A 15,857-nucleotide genomic window follows, 5' to 3' on the forward strand; every position below is an offset into this window, starting at 1 on the left:
AGAATAGGGGAAGAAACCATGCCATTTGGGATGAAACCTATGAGACAGCCAACTGTATCTTCAATTCTGATTCAAATCCAACCATGGCAACTCAGACGGAAGCTGTCAATTTGAATGAGCATGAGGAGAACATTGAAGATGAAAATAAATTCAGCAACTCTGAAATATCCTGATGAAGGTATTTGCCAAAACACTTTGGTTTTAGCAATAACATATGAATTTTTCAAACATACCTCAATTTCTACTACTGAGTTGCTGAATATGTTTTCATCTTCATTTTGCTGTGCATGCACCTTGGTTTGAAAGCACAGCACCACCCTGTTTCTCTCAATCTCTTTCCTTCAACCCTCTACCCATCTCCTCTTTTCTTTCTGTCTCCCTCCCTCCCAGGTTGGTGAGTGGCATTCGGAGCACGGCCTGTCCATGGAGAGCAATATCAACCTCCTCATCATGGCCGGCACCATCTTCAACACCACCCTCACCATCACCACCATCTTGGTGAGTGCAGCTTCTTTTTTCACCACACTATTTCAACGTTTGCAGGGGTGTATTCATTAGTGCACACTGTAGAAAAAGGTTTTGCAACGGAAAGCGAAAACAACCATTTCTTATTGGACAAGTTCAGGTAGTCCCGCCCCGTTTCAGCCTGTTTGCTTTCGCTCCTAGTGAACACGACACTGTTTTTGGCTCTACTACTTGTTCCTTCTTCTTGTTTTTAATCCATCTGCCAACTCAATTAAGCACAAGCATACCAAGTGTTCCAGACGCTTTCACCGTTGACCTCGGTAGATGAGACTGGCGTTTCTTCTTATTTGAGGTACAACCTAATTGGTGCCCTTAAAAAAATAGAAATCCCTCAAGGCTCATTCTCCATGGACTCTGTCTCTTCTTCATTTGCGTTTGCTTGACCTGGTCCACTGGGTATGAAATACCGGCGCATGACTAGAATTTTCTCATCATTTTGTTACATGGAGACAGAAAAATGATCAAATGAACCTCTTCCCTTCAATCAACTATAGATTCAGCCAGAATACTGTAGTTGGTAGCTACTGTTTTTAATTGGTAGACACTGTGTGTGTGTGTGTGTGTGTGTGTGTGTGTGTGTGTGTGTGTGTGTGTGTGTGTGTGTGTGTGTGTGTGTGTGTGTGTGTGTGTGTGTGTGTGTGTGTGTGTGTGTGTGTGTGTGTGTGTGTGTGTGTGTGTGTGTCATTGCTATTTGGTTGTCTTGGCTACATACATAGGCTTACTGTACATGTCCTTCAGCTTGCATATTGATTGACTTGCACAATGGAACCAATAGAATAGTTACAAAACTGCTGACCCCGCCCATATGGCATCCCAGGCAACCTGAAGCAGGCTGCTTCATTACCTCAAGTCTCAAATGAACACAGGTGGGAAATGTTGAGTCATTATCTTAATGAAGTGAGTTAAATATATTGTGAATTAACGACTGTGTGTGGCTCATTAAGGGATAACTGAGAGAGAAACGCATTGCCTCAGAGTTTTAATAAAGCAGCCTAGTCAGAAACTGATGGAAACACAGAGAAGAACTGAGGGAGGCCCAAGGGAGGGCATGAGTCATGGTCGAGAGACCTACGAATCACACTAGCACAGTTAGCCTAAGAACACACACACACACACACACTCTCCCATTCTCTTTCTCTCACAGACATGCATACACACGCACACACACACTCCCTCTCTCACAGGCATGCACGCATGCGCACACACACGTGCACACCCACTCTCCCATTCTCTTTCTCTCACAGACACGCACACACACTCCCACTCTCTCTGACACAGACATGCATACACACGCACACACTCCCTCTCTCTCACAGACACAGGCATGCACATGCACGCACACACTCTCCCATTCTCTTTCTCTCACAGACACACACACACACTCCCACTCTCTCTCTGACATAGGCATGCACACCACACACCACACACACACAAGGTTACATCAGTTTGAAGCCTCTTGCAAGATAGCTATTATTTGGTGCTGAGTCTGAACCATGCAAATACACTCAACCACAATACACACATTCATATTCAGAGTGTTAATATTCACATGTACAGGGTTGCAGGTTTGATTGCAAGGTACAGCAAAAATATTAGACTTCGAGCTCCAACATGCAGGTTTAAGTGAAATAAAATTAGGAAAATAGTCAATAATATAACAACAATATAAATAGCACGATACATAATACATACATAATGACAGCTTAGTGGCAGTGATGAATAAATAAATGTCCATTGGGGTGGAGGCAGATTAGACTGTTGAGGGGGTGGAATGACCATAGGGGGAGCAGCAGCATGACCATTGAGTAAAAACAAAACAAAATTATTATGCATTTTTTTAGATATTTTTTTATTTTATTTAACCTTTTATTTAACCAGGAAAAGCCCATTGACACCCAGTCTCTTTTTCAAGGGAGGCCAGGCCAAGATGGCAACAACAATCAATACATTAAAACATACAACAATATGATACAGCCTATAAAAAGCATTTACACTTCTCTGTAACAGTCTCCCATCAATATTTTAAATGCATTCAGTGGCACTAACATATCTAGATGAAACATGGATTGTAGATTATTCCATGCGTCTGGTGAACAAGAAGAGAAGGCAGTCTTGCCTAATACTGTGAATGTCCTGGGGACTTTAAGTAGCAACCACCTAGCAGACCAGGTATGGTAACTGCTGGTGGTGAAGGAGACCAGACTACAGAGTAGTTAGAGGGAGTTTACCCAAAAGGGCTTTGTAGATGAACACATATTTGTATCTTTCTGCGCATATAAAGTGAGGTCCAACCTACCATTTGGTACAATGTGCAATGGTGGGTGAGTGACTTGGCATTTGTAATAAAGCGCAAGGATACATGATAAACAGAGTCCAGTCTCTGTAAGACGGAGGAGGTTGCATGCATATACAACAAGTCACCATAATCAATTACAGAGAGAAGTGGCCTGAACAAGCTTCTTTCTAGCCATAAGCGGGAAGCAAGCCTTATTACGAAAATAAAAAAAACAAATTTTGATTTAAGCTTTGTCACAAGATTATCCACATATCAACAACTGTGACAGTGATGAATGTTGTTTTGGTGGGGGAGAGGGCAGCAGGAGAAAGAATGTCCATAAGGGGAGCAGCAGGTAAGGTAAATGAGAGTTGAGTGTGTGGGCGGGCGAGTAAATTTCCATGAGGGGGAGTAATGAGAGGTGAGGGAGGGTCCATAAGGGGAGTAGTGGCTATTCAGCAGCCTAATGGTCTGCAGGGTCGAAACTATTGGCTAGTCTTTCAGTTTTTGCCATGATGCTCCTGTACTGCCCCCATCTGAATGATTAAAATGGGGATAACAGGACATGGCTTGGGCGCTGGGGTCCCTGATGACCTTGTTGGCCTTCCTGCGACACCTGGTACGTGGGGTTAGACCATTTCAGAGTCTCTGAGATGTGTATGCCAAGGAATTTGAAGCTATTGACCAGCTCCACAGCGGCCCCGTTGATGAGGATGGGGGTGTGTCCAGCCTGGTTCCTCCTGAAGTCCACAATCCGCTCCTTTCTTTTGCTTAACGTTGAGGGAGAGGTTGTTTCACTGAAACCATGTTATCAGAGTACCTATCTCCTCCCTGTAGGCTGTCTTGTTATTGTTGGTGATCAGGCCTACTGTTATATCGTCAGCAAACTTGATGACGGAGTTGGAACTGTGTGAGGCCGCGCAGTTGTGGGTACAGGGAGTACAGGAGGGGACTGAGGACGCAGCCTTGTGGGGCCCCCGTGTTGAGGACCAGTGTCGAGGAAGTAATGTTGCCTACCTTCACCACCTGGGGGTGGCCCGTCAAAGTCCAGGACCCAGTTGCATAGGGAGGAGTTCTGACCCAGGGTTCTGAGCTTTGTAATGAGCTTATAAGCCACTATGGTATTGAAGGCCAAACTGTAGTCGATGAGCAGCGTCCTCACATAGGTATGCATTCCTTTTGTCCAGGTGTGTAAGGGCAGTGTGCAGTGCAATACTATTGCATCATCCATGAATCTGTCAGGGCGGTAGGCGGATTGGAGAGGGTCGAGCGTGTCGGGGAGGGAGGATTTATATGGTCTTTGACTAACCTCTCGAAGCACTTCATGATGACGGAAGCACTTCGTGATGACACACCAGTGCATGCGAATTCACGTTAACACATGCACAAACTGCCCCCCTCTGCACACACACACACACACATATCTCAGCTTGCACCAGTCTGATGCCCCTTCATGCAGGAGAACCCCTACGTGATGCTGAGGTCCGAACACCAGGCCCTGGAGGGCAACGAGCGCTACGAAGGATTTTGTGTAGACATGCTGCGAGAGCTGGCCGAGCTGCTGCACTTCAGCTACCGTCTGCAGCTGGTGGCGGACGGCGTGTACGGCGTGCCCAGTGCCAACGGCACCTGGACGGGCATGGTGGGTGAGCTCATCTCTAGGGTGAGCACTGAGTGAGTGTTGCAGTGTGATTGTGGCAAAAAATCTTCTCCCTCTCTATTCACTTATGTTTGTATAGTAAGGGTAAGGTGATGTCTTGATGTCACAGGTACTGCAGTCACAAGTTATACCACCTGTAGGTAGTAGAAGATAAATTATATAAAATCCCTGTTGTAGTGTTATTGTTTCATACCCAGCCATCACCTGTGTCTCATGACGTCTCAAAACATGGTGATGGCCGAGTATGTTTTTGCTGATTACACAATATATGTTTACTACTCATCCTCCTGAAATAGTCATTGGAAGGGGATTGTCCTTTAAAGATAACATTCCAGATAACGGATAATAAACATACATTAATGTTAGGATTCAAATTTTAATTGAATCTGAATGAAGAATCAAGATATTGTGAAATAGCTGTTGAGGTGCAACAGCCTTCAGAAAGTATTTATAACCTTTGACTTACTCCACATTACAGCCTGAATGCAAAATGTATTAAATATGTTTTTCTCACACATCTACACACAATACCCCATAATGACAAAGTGAAAACATGTTTAGACGTTTTTGCAAATTTATTGAAAATGAAATACAGAAATATCACGTTTACAGAAGTATTCACAGCCCTTTGCCATGACACTCCAGATTGAGCTCAGGTGTATCTAATTTCCTTTGACCATCCTTGATGTCACTACAACTTGTCTGGAGTCCCATTTACATTTACATTTAAGTCATTTAGCAGACGCTCTTATCCAGAGCGACTTACAAATTGGTGCATTCACCTTATGACATCCAGTGGAACAGTCACTTTACAATAGTGCATCTAAATCTTAAAGGGGGGTGAGAGGGATTACTTATCCTATCCTAGGTATTCCTTAAAGAGGTGGGGTTTCAGGTGTCTCCGGAAGGGGGTGATTGACTCCGCTGTCCTGGCGTCGTGAGGGAGTTTGTTCCACCATTGGGGGGCCAGAGCAGCGAACAGTTTTGACTGGGCTGAGCGGGAACTGTACTTCCTCAGTGGTAGGGAGGCGAGCAGGCCAAAGGTGGATGAACGCAGTGCCCTTGTTTGGGTGTAGGGCCTGATCAGAGCCTGGAGGTACTGAGGTGCCGTTCCCCTCACAGCTCCGTAGGCAAGCACCATGGTCTTGTAGCGGATGCGAGCTTCAACTGGAAGCCAGTGGAGAGAGCGGAGGAGCGGGGTGACGTGAGAGAACTTGGGAAGGTTGAACACCAGACGGGCTGCGGCGTTCTGGATGAGTTGTAGGGGTTTAATGGCACAGGCAGGGAGCCCAGCCAACAGCGAGTTGCAGTAATCCAGACGGGAGATGACAAGTGCCTGGATTAGGACCTGCGCCGCTTCCTGTGTGAGGCAGGGTCGTACTCTGCGGATGTTGTAGAGCATGAACCTACAGGAACGGGCCACCGCCTTGATTTTAGTTGAGAACGACAGGTTGTTGTCCAGGATCACGCTAAGGTTCTTAGCGCTCTGGGAGGAGGACACAATGGAGTTGTCAACCGTGATGGCGAGATCATGGAACGGGCAGTCCTTCCCCGGGAGGAAGAGCAGCTCCGTCTTGCCGAGGTTCAGCTTGAGGTGGTGATCCGTCATCCACACTGATATGTCTGCCAGACATGCAGAGATGCGATTCGCCACCTGGTCATCAGAAGGGGGAAAAGAGAAGATGAATTGTGTGTCGTCTGCATAGCAATGATAGGAGAGACCATGTGAGGTTATGACAGAGCCAAGTGACTTGGTGTATAGCGAGAATAGGAGAGGGCCTAGAACAGAGGCCTGGGTCCCCTGTGCCCAATTTCATTGTTTGGACATAATTGAAAAAGAAACACACCTGTCTATATAAGGTCCCACAGTTGACAGTGCATGTCAGAGTGGAAACTATACCATGAAGTCCAAGGAACTGTCTATAGAGCTCTGAGAAATGTGCTTCATCACAATTCTTTCTGGGGAAGGGTATAAAACAATTTCTAGAGTGTTCAAATTTTCTAAGAGCACAGTAGTCTCTATCATTGGGAAATTGAAAAAAATATGTTACTACCCAGACTGTCTAAAGCTGCCCACTGACCAAACTGGCAACCGGGCAAGAAGGACCTTGATCAGGGAGGTGCTAAGAACCCAATCACCAACCTTACTGTGAAGCATGATGGTGGCAGCATCATGCTATGGGAAAGTCTTTCGGCGGCATGGACTAGGAGACTGGTAAGGATAGAGGGAACAATGAATGGAGCCAAACACATGCAAATATTTAATGAGAACCTGCTTCAGAGTGCAAACGACCTTTGACTGGGGGCAAAGATATACGTTCCAACATGACAATGACCCCAAGCATACAGCCAAAGCAATGCTGCAATGGCTTCAGAACAAGAATATGAAAGCCCAGACTTGAATTCCCATTGAAAATCTGTGGAAAAACTTGAAGATTGCTGTTCACCACCGCTCCCCATCTAACTTAAAGAAGAAAGTCCCCAAAGCTGATACAGACATAACCAAGATGGCTCAATGCTGTAATTGCCGCCAAAGGTGCTTCTACAAAGTATTGACTCGGGTGTTAATACTTATGTAAATGAGATATTTCTGTATTTAATTTTCCACAAATTTGCAAAAATGTCTAAACATGTTTTCACTAAGTCATTATGGGGTATTGTGTGTGTGTAGGTGGGTGAGAAAAACCCCAATGTAATCCATTTTGAAATAAGGCTGTAATAAGTCAAGGGGTATGAATACTTTATGAAGACACTGTATACATTGCAGTATATAGTTGATACCGTCCACCACTCCTTCCAATTTTTGTAGAGAAATTACAATTTGGAGAAAAATTTCAGAGTTGAGGGAAATTCAGATTTGAGGAGGTGACAGAGGATAAAGAAGAGAAGGACGGGGACGTCAGTAGGACTTTGTCCTCTGCCTCAATCTCTCCACTTATTGGCCCAGGTCTCTGTAATATCACTGAAGCCTTTATGGACACATCATTTAATGAGCAGACCTGTGTTCAAATACTATTTTAAATCATTTCAAACTCTTTATCTTTGCTTGAATGAGTTTGCCTGGTGCAATGGAACCAATAGAATAGCCCCAAAACTGTAAACCCTGCCCATCTATGATCACTAGGCAGGCTAGAGCAAACTCTCAAAGTATATGAACATTTTTAAATTGTATTTGAACCCAGGTCTGATACTAAGATCTATGGGGGTCACTGCTTTGCACTTTCATTTGCTACCCACTGTACTGTGTGTGTGTTGTCATTTGTGATAATAATAAATAATATATGCCATTTAGCAGACGCTTTTATCCAAAGCGACTTGATCCATTCCAATGGGAGGCCATGGGAATTTTTACTGCCTCATGGAAACTGCACTAGGGTAACAGTATGGCTACGCCCCAAATGGCACTTGGTAAAAAGTACTACACTACATTTGAGGTCAGAAGTTTACGTACACTTAGGTTGGATTCATTGAAACTCGTTTTTCAACCACTCTACAAATTTCTTGTTAACTATCTATAGTTTTGGCAAGTATTTGCATGACACAAGTATTTTTTTCAACAATTGTTTACAGACAGATTATTTCACTTATAATTCACTGTATCACAATTTCAGTGGGTCAGAAGTTTACATACACTAAGTTGTGCCTTTAAACAGCTTGGAAAATTCCATCATGGCTTTAGAAGCTTCTGTTAGGCTAGTTGACATCATTTGAGTCAATTGGAGGTGTACCTGTGGATGTATTTCAAGGCCTACCTTCAAACTCAGTTCCTCTTTGCTTGACATCATGGGAAAATCAAAAGAAATCAGGCAAGACCTCAGAAAAAAAATTGTAGACCTCCACATGTCTGGTTCATCCTTGGGAGCAATTTCCAAATGCCTGAAGGTACCATGTTCATCTGTACAAACAACAGTACGCAAGTATAGACACCATGGGACTACGCAGCCATCATACCCCTCAGGAAGGAGACGCATTCTGTCTGAATGTACTTTGGTGTGAAAAGTGCAAATCAATCCCAGAACAACAGCAAAGGACCTTGTGAAGATGCTGGAGGAAACGGGTACAAAAGTATTGATATCCACAGAAAAACGAGGCCTATATCGACATAACCTGAAAGGCCACTCAGCAAGGAAGAAGCCACTGCTCCAAAACCGCCATAAAAAGCCAGACTACGGTTTGCAACTGCACCTGGGAACAAAGATCATACTTTATGGAGAAATGTCCTCTGGTCTGATGAAACAAAAACAGAACTGTTTGGCCATCATGACCATCATTATGTTTGGATGAAAAAGGGGGAGGCTTACAAGCCGAAGAACACCATCCCAACTGTGAAACATGGGCGTGGCACATCATGTTGTGGGGATGCTTTGCTGCAGGAGGGATTGGTGCACTTCACAAGATAGGTTGCATCATGTGGAAGGACAATTATGTAGATATATTGAAACAACATCTCAAGACATCAGTCAAGAAGTTAAAGCTTGATCGTAAATGGGTCTTCCAAATAGACAATGACCCTAAGCATACTTCCAAATTTGTGCAAAAATGGCTTAAGAAGTCACGGTATTGGAGTGGCCATCACAAAGCCCTGACCTCAATCATACAGAATTTTTTTCGGCAGAACTGAAAAAGCGTGTGAGCAAGGAGGCCTACAAACCTGACTCAGTTACACCAGCTCTGTCAGGAGGAATGTGCCAAAATTCACCCAACTTATTGTGGGAAGCATGTGGAAGGCTACCCGAAACATTTTGATCCAAGTTAAACAATTTAAAGGCAATGCTACCAAATACTAATTGAGTGTAGGTAAACTTCTGACCCACTGGGAATGTGATGAAAGAAATAAAAGCTGAAATAAATCACTCTCTACTATTATTCTGACATTTCACATTCTTAAAATAAAGTGGTGCTCCTAACTAACCTAAGACAGGGACTTTTTACTAGGATTAAATGTCAGGAATTGTAAAAAAAAATAATTTAAATGTATTTGGCTAAGGTGCATGTAAACTTCTGACTTCAACTGTATATAGGGAATGAGGTTCCATTTGGGACACAGCTTATGTATATACTGTATGTGTTCTATTTGGTACGTGTATAATGCTGCCACAGGAATGTAATAGATGGTCATGGTGGTTATGATGATGAACCTGATAATTGCTTTGGCTTTATTTATTTGAATGGTTTTAAGAATGAGCCAAGGAAACTTTGTTTGACCCCTCTTCATCGATGAATGGGTTGTTTTATAAGATTTTGACGTCAGTCCAAGTATCAGTAGAAACATTTTGAAATGTTTTGAAATATAAACCATGCCTCAAGGTCCACTACACTGCTGGGTTGTGTTTTATTCGAGCATGCAATGGAAACTGTTTTGCAACAGAAAATAAAAATGAAAGTTTATTTTTGGGCAATCATAGGTAGTCTCTCCCTGTTTCAGTCTGTTTTCTTCCATTTAATGCCAAATGAACATGACCCTGGTTTTCATCTGTCCCCTGTAATTAGGGACTAATTCAGAATTAGGTCACCAAATAAATGAATTCTCTGGCCAATTAATGACATAAATGAACTTACCAGGGAGCAAAGATCACCGGCTCTACTTAGATTCTTGAGGCCTGGATTTTTGAATAACCTTCTACACACATTTAGCAGACACTTTTATCCAAAGCAAATTAGTGGTGCATTTTTCTGTGTGGGTGGGCCCCAGCAGGAATCGAACCCACAATCCTGACATTTCATGTGCCACTAACTGAGCCACACAGGACCAGTTTGCCGTATTTACCTTTCGCTAACTGCAGTAGGCTAACACTGCAGTTGGCTAAATGTTATCTCTTCCAGAAAGCTGACCTGGCTGTAGCGGGGCTCACCATCACCTCAGAGAGAGAGAAGGTCATTGACTTCTCCAAACCCTTCATGACCCTGGGCATCAGCATCATGTACACAGCACACATGGTGAGACACACACACACACACACACACACAAAACCATGCTTAGGGAACATGTTAAACAATGGTAACCAACTTTAGTCCAGGAGGAAATATAGAATGAAGTTGCCCCTAGACTCTGATCTTGGGTCAGTTTTTTGCAGCTGATCCTAGATCAGTTCTGAAACTGTGTGCAAAAATATTTGAGACTCAAAATTGAGCTCAGGTGCATCCTGATTCCATAGATTTTTATTTATTTAACAAGGCAAGTCAATTAAGAACAAATTCTTATTTACAATGACGGCCTACTGGGGAACAATGGATTGACAGATTTTTACATTGTCAGCTCAGGGATTCTATCCAGCAACCTTTCGGTTACTGGCCCAAAGCTTCAACCACTAGGCTACCTGCAGCCCCCATTGATCATCCTTAAGATGTTCCTACAACTTGATTAAAAGTCCACCTGTGATAAATTCAATTGATTGGACATGATTTTGAAAGGTACACATCTGTCTAAATAAGGTCCCACATTTAACAGTGCATGTCAGACCAAAAACCAAGGCATGAGGTCGAAGGAATTGTCTGTTGAGCTCCGAGACAGTATTGTGTCGAGGCACAGATCTGGGGAAGGCAAATGTCTGCAGCATTGAAGGTCCCCAAGAACACAGTGGCCTCCATCATTCTTAAATGGAAGAAGTCTGGAACCACCAAGACTCTTCCTAAAGCTGGCCGCCCGGCCACAGTTCCCCTTTGGAGATGGGATAATCTTCCAGAAGGACAACCATCTCTGCAGCACTCTACCAATCAGGCCTTTATGGTAGAGTGACCAGACTGAAGCCACTCTTTAGCAAAAGGCACATGACAGCCTGCTTGGAGACACTAAAGGACTCTCAGACCATGAGAAACAAGATTCTCTGGTCTGATGAAACCAACATTGAACTCTTTGGCCTGAATGTCTGGAGGAAACCTGGCACCATCCCTACGGTGAAACATGGAGGTGACAGCATCATGCTGTGGGGATGTTTTTCAGCAGCAGGAACTGGGAGACTAGTCAGGATCGAGGGAAAGATGAACAGAGAAAAGTACAGGGAGATCCTTGATGAAAACCTGCTCCAGAGTGCTTAGGACCTCAGGCTGGGGCGAAGGTTCACCTTCCAACAGGGCAAGGACCCTAAGCACACAGCAAAGACAACGCAGGAGTGACTTCGAGTGGCCCTGCCAGTGTCGGGACTTGAACCCAATCGAACATCTCTGGAGAGACCTGAAAATAGCTGAGCAGCATCACTCCCCATCCAACCTTACAGAGCTTGAGAGGATCTGCACAGAATAATGGGAGAAACTCCCCAAATACAGGTGTGCCAAGCTTGTAGCATCATACCCAAGAAGACTCAAAGCTGTAATTGCTGCAAAGGTGCTTCAACAAAGTACTGAGTAAAAGGTCTGAATACTTATGTAAATGTAATATTTCATTATTTAACTTTTTATTTTATTTTTAATATCGACAAACCTGTTTTGCTTAGTCATTATGGGGTATTGTATGTAGATTGATGAGGGGGGAACTATTTAATCAATTCTAGAATAAGGCTGTAGCATAACAAAATGTTTAACAAGTCAAGGGGTCTTAATACTTTCCGAATGCACTGTATGTATATATATTTTTTACTCTTCTTGTCATAGAATGCATAAGGTACAATTCCAAATTGGGCAGTGCATCATCAGTTCCTCTTGTCATGTTAGTCCTTAGAGAGCTATTTATAACTTTTCAGAAATGTCCAGATCAACTAGCCCATGTCAGCTAACGTTTTTCTATTTTATTTTTTTTAGCCCATATATATTGTCGCAATTTTTTTGGTCACTTAAATATCACATCAATTCACCTTATACATGACAAAATGTGTAGAATTGCAGGAAATACGGTTTAAACCTGCAAAATTTTACACAATTCTTGAACCGTGCTTGTGCCCATGGAAATAGACGTGACTATGTTCCTCATTGCTGGAAGGGGGCCCAGAGTGAAAAAGTTTGGAATCCCTGTCCTAGATCATATTGCAACTTCTACCCGGAGCATCCTGGAGAGCCTACAGGTAGTGCAGCCTTTTCTTCTAGCCTAGTGCTCACACACCAGCTTCGAATCATCAACTAATTCTCAAGACCTTGATTGGGTGAATCCAGTGTGAGAGTTCTGGGGTGGAACACAACCCTGCACACCCTGAAGCTCTCCAGGACCAGAGTTGGTGACAATTGGGCTCTCCAGGTTGGTGGCAACTGTTGTAAGAGGCGCTAGATCATAAGACTGACTCATAAATGTAATATATGACTATGCTGAAACTTTGAGTGTACCCCAATTCATTGTTTCTCATCAACCATATCAATGAGTGAATAGAACTATCCTGGCAACTGTTGAATCTCCATGGAATTGCTTTATAGCCTGGTGGATCCAGACTGAACACTACTTTCACTATTTGTTTCACTCCGCTTATCAGTCTGGCTTCAAAACAATAGATGGGCGAAGTGAAAACATAGCGAACGTAGGTACTGTCCAAGCTAAATGATTTATGTTCCTGCTTCTTTAGACACGTCGACCAGGCTACTGGTCCTTCCTAGACCCATTCTCTCCAGGCGTATGGCTCTTCATGCTGCTGGCCTACCTGATCGTCAGCTGTGTGCTCTTCCTGGTGGCCAGGTAAGTGTGCAGCTCAACACTGACACCTACAGATGAGGTAATACTGTACAGTTGAAGTCGGAAGTTTACATACACTTGGGTTGGATTCATTAAAAATATTTTTTCAACCACTCCACAAATGTCTTGTTAACAAATTATAGTTTTGGCAAGTCGGTAAGGACATCTACTTTGTGCATGACACAAGTAATTTTTCCAACAATTGTTTACAGACAGATTAATTCACTTATAATTCACTGTATCACAATTCCAGTGAGTCAGAAGTTTACATACACTAAGTTGACTGTGCCTTTAAACAGCTTGGAAAATTCCAGAAAATTATGTCATGGCTTTCGAAGCTTCTGATAGGCTAATTGACATAATTTGAGTCAATTGGAGGTGTACCTGTGGATGTATTTCAAGGCCTACCTTCAAACTCAGTGCCTCTTTGCTTGACATCATGGGAAAATCAAAAGAAATCAGCCAAGACCTCAGAAAAGAATTGTAGACCTCCACAAGTCTGGTTCATCCTTAGAAGCAATTTCCAAACGCCTGAAGGTACCACGTTCATCTGTACAAACAACAGTACGCAAGTATAAACGCCATGGGACCACGCAGCCTTAATACCGCTCAGGAAGGAGACGCGATCTGTCTCCTAGATATGAACGTACTTTGGTTAGAAAATGGCAAATCAATCCCAGAACAGCAAAGGTCCTTGTGAAGATGCTGGAGGTACAAAAGTATCTATATCCACAGTAAAACGAGTCCTATATCGACATAACCTGAAAGGCCACTAGGCAAGGAAGAAGCCACTGCTCCAAAACCGCCGTTAAAAAAGCCAGACTATGGTTTGCAACTGCACATGGAGACAATGATTGTACTTTTTGGAGAAATGTCCTCTGGTCTGATGAAACAAAAATAGAACTGTTTGGCCATCGTTATGAGGAAAAAGGGGGAGGCTAAAATGGGGGGGCTTGCAAGCCGAAGAACACAATCCCAACCGTGAAGCACAGTATGTAAACTTCCGACTTCAACTGTATGTACTGGCACCCTTGCATGATTCACTATTTATCCTAAAATAGGTTGAAATTGAAAAAGCATTGGATGTTGACACATTTGATTAACAACTACACCGGACACACACAAATGTATCTAAACTGAAATTGAGATTTTTCCTGTCAAAAATGGGCTGGACTAAATTATTCAAATTTCAAATTCATTTGGTTAGAGGCAATGATTCTCGTTTACTCTGTAATTTCTCAACTGTGGTAAATAAGTTGCCTACAGGGTAAAAGTTGTTATTCAACCAGTTTTGAAAAGGAAATAAAAAACAGAACATTCTGTACCATTCCACTCCATTGTAAAGTGCAAGGGTGCCAAAATATTTGACCACATCTGTACTGGCAGTGATGTGGAAGTGCAGCAAGTGCTCTATTCTGAAGCTGCTGTCTACTTTCCACACCACATTTTGCGACCTGTCTGGTAGGCACAAAAGGGAGGAAATCATTTGAAAACGGCAAATTAAAATTAGCAAACTTATTGGTCAAGTTGTATCTTATCTCACGTGTTTTCAAATTGTTTTCTTCTGTTGTGTGCTTATTCAACATGATCATAGATATAATTTTTCACTATAATTTTAACACGGTTTTTATTCCCAAGGCTGACACCGTATGAGTGGTGTAGTACTGAGCCATGCTTGCGGGGGCGCTGTAAACTGGTGCTGAACCAGTACACTCTGGGAAACAGTCTGTGGTTCCCTGTAGGGGGGTTCATGCAGCAAGGCTCAGCCATCACCCCCCATGCCCTGTCCACACGCTGCCTCAGTGCTGTCTGGTGAGTAGACTACACAAGAAACCCCTACATAATTGACCCAACGGCACGCAAATACGCACACAGACGTTGTACATTTGCCAACACAAAAATAACCATTGGCCATTCACATTGATACACACACACACATACACACAGGTATTGATGCACTCCATGCTTACCACGCTGTATGAACCAATTTGACTGTCTCGCGCTAAACAAGACCCGCACCTCAATACGCAAATGGAGCTTGCGCTTAATGGGGAGCCTTCCTGTGTACTAAGCAGCTTGTGCTGTTCCTTCCTGCTGCAGGTGGTTCTTCACCCTGATCATAGTGTCCTCCTACACAGCCAACCTGGCTGCCTTCCTCACCGTTCACAGGATGGAGGTGCCCATCGAGTCTGTGGATGACCTGGCAGACCAGACCACCATAGAGTACGGCACCATGCAGGGAGGGTCCACCATGACCTTCTTCCAGGTAGAGAGAGAGTGTGTGTGTGTGTGTGAGAAAGGAGTCATAATGCTTGCTATCTCACACTTAAGTTTCCCAGCGGACAAAACTTCTATCACAGTAACATTGTTTCAACCAGTTTTCCTTCTGGGTTATAGCGTGATTTTTTTTTTTTTACAGCCTGGTCTTTATCTCTCTTGCCTGCCCACAGAACTCTCAGTACCAGACCTACCAGCGCATGTGGAACTTCATGCATGCAAAGCAAACCAGTGTGTTTGTGAAGAGCACGGAGGAAGGCATCGACCGGGTGCTCAAGTCCAACTACGCCTACCTGTTGGAGAGCACCATGAACGAGTACTACCGCCAGCGCAACTGTAACCTCACCCAGATAGGAGGCGTGCTGGACACCAAAGGCTACGGCATCGGCATGCCACTGGGTAAGACCTGTATCTTCAGAAGTGCACAATGTAGCTTTTTTTCGGACTGCCTTAATAGTTTCAATCTTTGAACCTTCTGGATCGTCCAGTGTTTGCTGCACCAAGAGAAAGTGTTATATCTGCAAATACAA

The 15,857-nt window shown here is 43.6% G+C and overlaps 1 protein-coding gene across 3 annotated transcripts in view; it reads left to right on the forward strand.

Annotated features, from left to right (window-relative positions):
• LOC124012931 (glutamate receptor ionotropic, kainate 4-like) overlaps positions 1-15,857 on the forward strand; it is a 73,456-nt gene that overhangs the window by 53,289 nt on the left and 4,310 nt on the right. For 2 of the 3 annotated variants that reach the window (XM_046327019.1, XM_046327011.1), the window contains 7 exons: positions 391-498; positions 4,260-4,463; positions 10,284-10,397; positions 12,944-13,053; positions 14,689-14,862; positions 15,151-15,316; positions 15,501-15,726. In XM_046327019.1, coding sequence (XP_046182975.1) covers positions 391-498; positions 4,260-4,463; positions 10,284-10,397; positions 12,944-13,053; positions 14,689-14,862; positions 15,151-15,316; positions 15,501-15,726 — 1,102 coding nt within the window. The remainder of the gene's footprint in view (positions 1-390; positions 499-4,259; positions 4,464-10,283; positions 10,398-12,943; positions 13,054-14,688; positions 14,863-15,150; positions 15,317-15,500; positions 15,727-15,857) is intronic. The other variant, XM_046327002.1, reaches the window with a different exon arrangement.

The sequence above is a fragment of the Oncorhynchus gorbuscha genome, linkage group LG02, assembly GCF_021184085.1.
Source record: "Oncorhynchus gorbuscha isolate QuinsamMale2020 ecotype Even-year linkage group LG02, OgorEven_v1.0, whole genome shotgun sequence".
NCBI classification, from domain to species: Eukaryota; Metazoa; Chordata; class Actinopteri; order Salmoniformes; family Salmonidae; genus Oncorhynchus; species Oncorhynchus gorbuscha.